Source organism: Sciurus carolinensis, chromosome 15 (assembly GCF_902686445.1).
Source record: "Sciurus carolinensis chromosome 15, mSciCar1.2, whole genome shotgun sequence".
In the NCBI taxonomy this organism is placed as follows: domain Eukaryota; kingdom Metazoa; phylum Chordata; class Mammalia; order Rodentia; family Sciuridae; genus Sciurus; species Sciurus carolinensis.
Genome location: NC_062227.1, coordinates 14,192,163 through 14,199,675, shown reverse-complemented (window position 1 = coordinate 14,199,675; position 7,513 = coordinate 14,192,163). Strand labels below are relative to the sequence as shown.

General features: G+C 51.3%; 1 protein-coding gene across 2 annotated transcripts in view; it reads left to right on the top strand.

The window, feature by feature from the left end:
- The first annotated feature begins 3,944 nt into the window (after positions 1 to 3,944).
- The window catches only part of Ror2 (receptor tyrosine kinase like orphan receptor 2), a 208,142-nt gene continuing 204,573 nt past the window's right edge, over positions 3,945 to 7,513 (top strand). For both annotated transcript variants that reach the window (XR_007105191.1, XM_047526517.1), the window contains exon 1: positions 3,945 to 4,301. Coding sequence is in view for 1 of the 2 variants with exons in the window: in XM_047526517.1 (XP_047382473.1) it covers positions 4,205 to 4,301 (97 nt within the window). In the remaining variant the exon portion in view is untranslated. The remainder of the gene's footprint in view (positions 4,302 to 7,513) is intronic.

Genomic DNA, 7,513 nt, shown 5'->3' with positions numbered 1-7,513 from the left:
ATTCCCCTCAACCCTGTACCTTGCCCTATGCATCTTTTTCATTGGGTAATTCCTGGGTTGTGTTATTTATGATAAATCAGTAATAGTAAGTGGAAATGTGCTCCAGAGTTCTGTAGGATGTTCTAGAGTAGGGGTTTGTTGGAACGCTTGCATTCGTAGGATAAGACAGAAGTCCAAGTCAAGCATGAAGGAATCAGTACATGAAGTTGGCATCTGAAGTCAGTGCAGTCTTGTGGATCTGAGCCCATAAACCTGTGGGGTCTGAGGATAACTCTGGTGGTTAGCGTCAGAATGGAATGAAGTTCTTGGATGTCTAGTTGATTTTCAGCCAGACGTTTGGTGTTGGCTAAGAAATCACACATTTGGTAACTAAGGAGATTAATACTAGAGCTTGGACTAGTACTGGGCCTCCCAAGATCACCACCCACCAGGTGGGAGTCATCTTCATACAAATGATGAACTACAAAGGAAAAAAACTATTTCCTGTCAGCTTCCTCCTGCAGCCCCCACTTCCTTAAAAAAAGATTAGGAGTTCAAGATGGTTTCTTTATTATGACGACTACTACACTCAGGTTTTGGGAACTTCTAACTTTTGTAGCTATTGGTGAAAACTGGAATCCTTGACTTATTGTTTCTGAATCTGGACTTTTGGAGACAAGAAAGCGTAAATAGTTGTACACAAATAATTGATTGAGATAAAATATACTTTCCAAACACTGTGGTTTGGGACAGATATGTAATTTCGGATGAGCTTACAAGCAGGTTCATGTAGCCCTGAGCAGGAAACATGGAAACTGCCAGTGTTATTTTATAAAGACTTGTACATTACAGAGAGAGGCAGCAGCCTTGCTGTCCTCCCTTCCTCTCTTCCTTGTGTGCACAGACGTGCTGCTGGCACATCTCAAACACAGTTGGGGTACGCCAACGGTACTTGACATCATCAAAGATGAGGAGGGCAGAGTCCAGGATAGAGTGCTGCAGAAAGGCTGAAGGAGAGAGCAGAAGTAGTCCTTGGATTCAGTTGTCTTGCATCTTTATTGACTATGCCAAGCTTTGTGTAAGTTCAGGGGGTTCGACTGGCAAGGAGCCTAGAGTAGGGAAAAGGAGCCTTCTCTTCTGGGTAAGTTTGGCTATTTATCTTCTTTGAGAGTTTACTTCCAGCAGAGCAGAAGAAGATTTTCTTGACTGAAAACTAATGAATGAGTGAAAATCCCACTGCACTAGTTTGCATTCATCCTCCTCCAAAGGACCCACACTAAAGTCATTAATCAAAAATTTGAAGTGATATTCCACAAAAGAAGGTACACAATAGTCAATGAGTAAAAAATGCAACATTACTATTACACAATGTAAAATGATCAACAATACTATTCCTTAGGGAAAACACAATTTAAACCAACCTGGTCTCCAAGATATTCCTGCTATTCCTCAGTTGTCTCTGGCTGGAAAGCTTTGACTGGGGCTCTTCACTCCACCTGGAATGCCCTTCCCAGGTGCTTACAGGCCTTGTTCTACATCGCAAGAAGCGCCTGACTTTTCCTGTTACCTTTTCTAGTACAAAGTGCACCTTTTCTCTCCCTCTTCTTGCTGCCTATCATGAGGATCCATGTGGCTGCCTCCTATATAGGTGATGTGGGATTCCAATGATTTCTGTCTCCTGGTGTACATGTTCCTGTCTAGATCTCTTCTGTGATGAAGAGGGCCCAGTCACGTGACAATAGAGCATTGCAGAAATGGTGCTGTGTGTCTAAAGCCAGGGTATAAAAGATACTGCATGACTCTCCTTTGTAGTTAGCAGGCTTAAGGGTCCCCACAGAGAGGTTCATGTGCCACACACTCTGCACTTGCCTGCCCAGCATGAGTCATCTAGATGACCTTGTGAGTCAAGGCTTCAGGTGACTGCAACCTCCTGGGGGACTCTGAACCATACCGCCTAGCTAAGCCTCTCCTGAATTCTTGACCCGCTGAATTATGTGAATTGATCAGTGTTTACTGTGAAGCTATTATATTTTGGGGCATTTTGTTATGAAACAATGGATAACTAATGTAGGTGGAAAGGAATATGTACCTTCAATTGGCCTTGGATCTAAGCCATTTTACTAACCACTGAGAAAGCTTGTGCTTTGATCCCTTCAATTTTACTTATTGTGTTTATCTTTCAGTTCTGAACCAAGAGGGAGAGGAGGGTTAGAAGCGGGTGAGAGAGAGGGAAAGCAGGCTGGAGTTATTGACAAGAAAACTGGGAAATGGCCGGAGGTGCCAGGATCTCTTTCTCCAAGGTACACAGTCCTACAGAAATGTCAGAGTCTTGCTGTGACCAATTTTTTCAGAGCAGGGCTCAGAGGACCCTTCTTTGCCACCTCCGTCTGGTTTTCACTCCATCCAGAATAGTAGGGTCTGGACCTAAGTACTTCAAGACCAACTCTTAAACTTGCTTATTCTAAAAGCAACTGTAAGGGCCCCCAAGGAAAGGTAAAATGAGGAAAACCCCAAAGATAAACACCTGGCAGACCTCAAACAACACCCTGGAGAGCAGCCCCCAGCTCAGAGGCACCAGTGTTGGCAGAAGGATGGTCTGAGGGAGGAGCTTGGGGTCCAGGAAGTTTGATAATGGTTTTACCACCCAGCCAAGAACTGGCATCTTCTCCCATTCTCCCTCTGGATTTCCAGCGAGGCCCTGGCCAGCTGCAATCAGTCCCCCTAATCCGTATCAGTAATGAGAATTGTATGAGATGTTCCTCCAGACAAATTGGAAAGAGACAGCTTGAGGCCTAAATAATTTGAACAGGGTGGGGCCTGGGCTGGCCCAGCCATTTTGCCAGCAGACCACGGCGAGAGAACTTTTATTTTCTGCCATGTCTGAATCTGTGGGGGGCAATTCCAGACAGCAAGCTCACCAGTCTCCTCTGGGTCTGGCCCTGCAGGCCAGGTCTCTCCCCAGTTCACACCAATTAACAGGGAATAGCGCTCCAGCAAAAACACTGAACGAACTGCTTGGTAATCAGTTAAATGATAAATATCAGAAAACAGAGTGGCAGGATAATCCAACTCTTCCCTCCGAGAGAGAAAAAAAAAAAAAACAAAGAAAATTCCTCAGTTACAAACAAGAGGATCAGGTCTTCCAAATCCAGAACTTTGCATGTGCTAAGCAAAACCAAGAATAAGCAAGAAAATATGCTATTTGAATTGCGTTCAAAACGTCTTTTACAAGTGAAGCAAATTAATTCTGCATGTTCTGGGGTTCTGCAGAGAACAAATAGCGTTCTGCCTTTAATGGGTAAAATGACACAATTTGCTTTTAACAGTAAACCAAAAGCCGCGCTTCAGATAGCATCGCGCTCCCGCGGACTCTCTTCACGCAGCTCCACTCCCAGCAATTTAGCATCTTGGAGGGACTTGGTTGTCCCTACGGGACCTGGCAAGGTGCCTGTGGTGACGCCGTCACTTTCTTCGCTTGAATATCTCCTTTGCCAAGCCCTCGCTTCTCTTCCTCCCGGGCCTTGAGTTTCTGGGTCTTGTGGCTCCATCATTTGCCCCAGTAGAGGAAGGTTGGCTGGGTGAAGTGTCTCCTGGAGTCTCTGATTTGTGACCCAAGTCCCCGGGTTTTCCGACCCCTGAAGGTGGGTGGCAACTGCTCTGGGCGCCTGTGCAGCGTAGGCAGCTCCCGCGAGGTCCGACCGGACGCCCGCGAGGTCCGACTGGACGCCCCCAAGGCGCCACCTTTGTGTCCAAGCGTTGTGAGGCGCAAACCCGAGGGCGGGCGCGGGAGGCAACTGCCAGGTCACAGCGGCTGCCCCCAGCTTCCCGCGCGCCCCGCCCGCTGCCCGCGAGTCCCTCCGGCAGAGGGCGCCGGCGCCGGCCTCGCTCTACCCTTCGGGGCGGGCAAGCAGGGGACCCTGCCTCCTGCGCGCCCGCCCGCGGTCCGCCCCCCGCGCTCGTCCCGGCGGCCGGCGGGACGCCCGAGCCCGCGCCCCGGAGCCTCCCCACTCAGCTCGCGCCTCAGCGGCAGCCGAGCGCCTCATCCAGGCCCGAAGAGGAGGGGGACGAAGAGGTCCTCGAAGAGGACCTGCTTGCGAAGCGCCAGGAGAAGGAGGAGCAGACGCGCTGCAGAAAGGGGTGGTGGCGCCCAGCCCCGCGCCCCGGCCCGAAGCCTGAAGGCCGAGCGCGGCAGGCGGAGGGCGACCCGGCCCCTACGGCCCGCGGCATGGCCCGGGGCTTGGCGCTGCCGCGGCGGGCGACGCTGTGCGCCCCGGCCGTCTGGGCAGCTGCCGCGCTCCTGCTCTCCGTACCCGGGACCTCAGGTAAGACCCCCGCGCGCCCGCTCGTGGCGCAGGCGGTGGGCTCCCGGCTTGCCCCTTCCTCCGCCGCCTCGGTCCTAGCCGCCGCGCTGGCGCCCGTCCTCCAGAGCTAGGGGCGCCGGGCAGGGCTATCCGCACCGCGCCCGGCGCCAGCTTGGGCCCTGCGCCCCGGCCCGCGCCCCCGGCCGCCTGAGGCTGGTTCCAATAAGCCGCGCTCTGGGGACGACTAAGTGTTTCCAGAGGCCGGGGGTGGGCGGTGGCGGGGAGCCCCTCGCCAGGGCTTTCCGCGGGTGGTGAGCCAGCGAATGTGCGACTGAGCGCGAGTGCACGCCGGGGCCGGACCAGCGTCCGCAGAAGTGCCCCGAGGATCTCAGGAGCCTACTCGATCCTTCTTCCCCGAAGTTACCCCTGCAGGGCACACGAAGCCCGGTGCCCCCGTCTGTTTCTGAGGCCCCTAACGCCAGGGGTGGCTGATGGTTGGTGGGCGCTCGGGCTGGACGTAGCCCGGGGAAGCCGCTTTGGCAGCGGCTGAGCTTTGGGGGACCGCAGCTCCCGGGTCCCGATCCCCGCTCTCTCCAGCCGCCAGATTGAAGTGCGTGGCTTTCCCTTTGTTGGCTTTTAAGTGTTTCTCTCCCTCACCGTCTGGGGGTGGCCCAAGTGGCGTTTTTTGTGACTAGGGTTGGGGGCCCCGCCGCATCCTCGACCCCAGGACCCGGACGAAGGGGAACGGCTGGAGGGGCGGGGCTCGACCCCCTGGTGGCATTTCCTTTAGGGGCAACCCTGTCTCTGGGGGCCTTGTACGGGCTCCACTGCGTGGATCCGGAAAGCGGCTCTGGGGGACCCGCCCCGGGGGCCCCGGAGGAGGCGGCGTTGATCCTCGAGGTGCAGACGCCGGGGGCACCTATGGCCTGCCCGCCCTGCGGGATTCGGGGCACCCTGCTGGCCCGAGGGACGGTGGGCGGGGCCACTAGGCCCCGGAGGACTGAAGGCCGTGAAGGTTAGCTTTAAGTCCTGGAAATGTGTGAGACGTCCGCACACTGAAGGGGCTTCGGTATGCGCTTTCCCCCCGCATTCCTGCAGGTAGGTGAGAATTAAGGGGCAGGCGCAGGCAGCGGGGCGCTCAGCTCTTCCCGTGTCCTGCTGCGAACCGCGCGCTCTAGGTATCCGGCCCTGCAGCTCTGGCCGGCCCAATGGACGCGAGGCGGCATGCTGAGCGGCCTTTCCTGGGGGCCCCTTGGGTTTAAGCAGATGCTGATTACGTCAACATTCTTGATGACTTGATCTGGAAGGAGGTTTACATTTATTTCGCAGTCCATTAAAACAAACCGTTCAGAGTGCACGATGAAATAAGTAAACCACTTTCTATGTTACTGCCCTTCCTAACGACCTCCGTGGATTTCCGCACCCTACTTCCAGTGCCTCGGGCAAGAATCCTCTTTACAATGGAGCGATCCTATTGCTGGGGGTGGGAAGGGGTGGGGCTTTGAACACGTTGCCTCGATGTGAGGTGGCGCACCCTTTGCTGGCGGCCACGCGGTGGTTAATTGCCCAGCAAAACTCCGCCTTGCAAACCGTGTGGCTTGGGGGGAGGTTTTGATGCATCTCGGGGTTGTTGCTGTAGTGAGGGATTTGAGATGGGTGGTGAGGAAGGACGATGCGTCCATTGCTTAATCAAGATTGTAAGAAGGATAGGAAAGTCGCTTGCATTTCGGGTGGAGTAGTTTAAACACCGCCATATTCCAGTTGAAAGTAAGGACTAATGAACAAAGCCACCTAGGGACATTTTCTTTAATTTTTGAACCCTTTTTTTAGTGATACAATAATACTCCATAGGGGAAGGAGTAGGATATAATTCTTTTCTTTCTGGACCGCTAGGTTAACTGAAAGTCCAAAGAATATAATAATTTCTTATTTAAAATGTGAGTAAGGTTATCTGATTGCAGGAAATTTTAGGTGTTCAGTGTCTAATTTGAGCATGTTTTGTCCACAAAGTCGTTTACTATGTAGAAACATCAAAAGATTCTAAAATGATATCGGAGTTTTACTCTACATTTTTATAGAAAGGCTGTTCCCTAAGGAGACAAATACCTGAGCTGGGTCCATGTTTCCCTCCTTTTAGGATCCTCCTTCCTCTCCCTGGCAGTGTAATGTTTACTTCTGGCCCCAATCCCTGGAGCGATGATCATAATAAATGGTGATAGTGACCCATCTAGAAGAAAATAAGTGAAAACATGTTGTATAAGAAGTCTGTGGAAACAGAAGGTGTTGTATAGTAAGGCAGCTTGTTTTTCTTATTATGGTTGTGTACCAAGCAAAAGACTACACATTTGAAATTTTTCAGTGTTTAATAATGCGATCAAGTTGAGTCCTGGTGTCTATTTGAGAAGAATGTCACCCTGAGAATCTGAACACCATGAACTGTGGCGGACACTGTAACTAAGGGAACTCTAGACAAAGGGACTGCACTTTGACAGTATGATGTCGTTAGAAAGCTGACAAGAATTCTGTTTAGTATTTTGTGTGTAACAAAGCACCATGGTTTTAAGATGCTCATTTTACAGGGGTAGTGTTTGGTGAGAGCAGTCTGCAGATTTATGAGGCAATGTGCACTGACATTTCTATTTTTATTGTCAAGCATTGTTCCTATTGTTTATTCACAGTGCAGCTGTAATTGGTGTCCGCGTGTTCTTCTCTATTATGGTGTGACTTGCAGTGAGTCACTTGTTGCCCCCAACCTTTAGCCGAGACTTAACTTCAGGAACTTTTTAAGCCGGGGAAAGGCTGCATTTTACTGGGTTCTTTCCTTTGGAATCTCTCTTTCAGAAGGCAGTGGAATTGGGTATGCAAGAGTAAGGAGCAGCTTCTCTGACAGGTAGGGAAGATTAATCCTCTTTTAGAAAGATTTCAGCCAGAGAACTGGCGCGCCTTTAAGATGCATTCCACAGGAGGCCAGGATGGGAAGAGTTATCATTATCATTGAAATGAGAACTGGGTGTGAAGTGCTTGGGCTCCCTAACAGCAAGTGCTGAAAATTTGTGGACTCCTTGTTAGTCGTTTTTCCTTGGATAGTTCTAATTATGTAATTCCAGGTTATATTATCCAGGGACAAGAAAGTGCACTACTGTTGTCCCTGCCCAAGGTTTATAACCATCCTCTTAAGATGAGGTAGGCCTTCTGGTGTTTATTGGCCCATCCTGTGGAAACCTGGAGAGGGA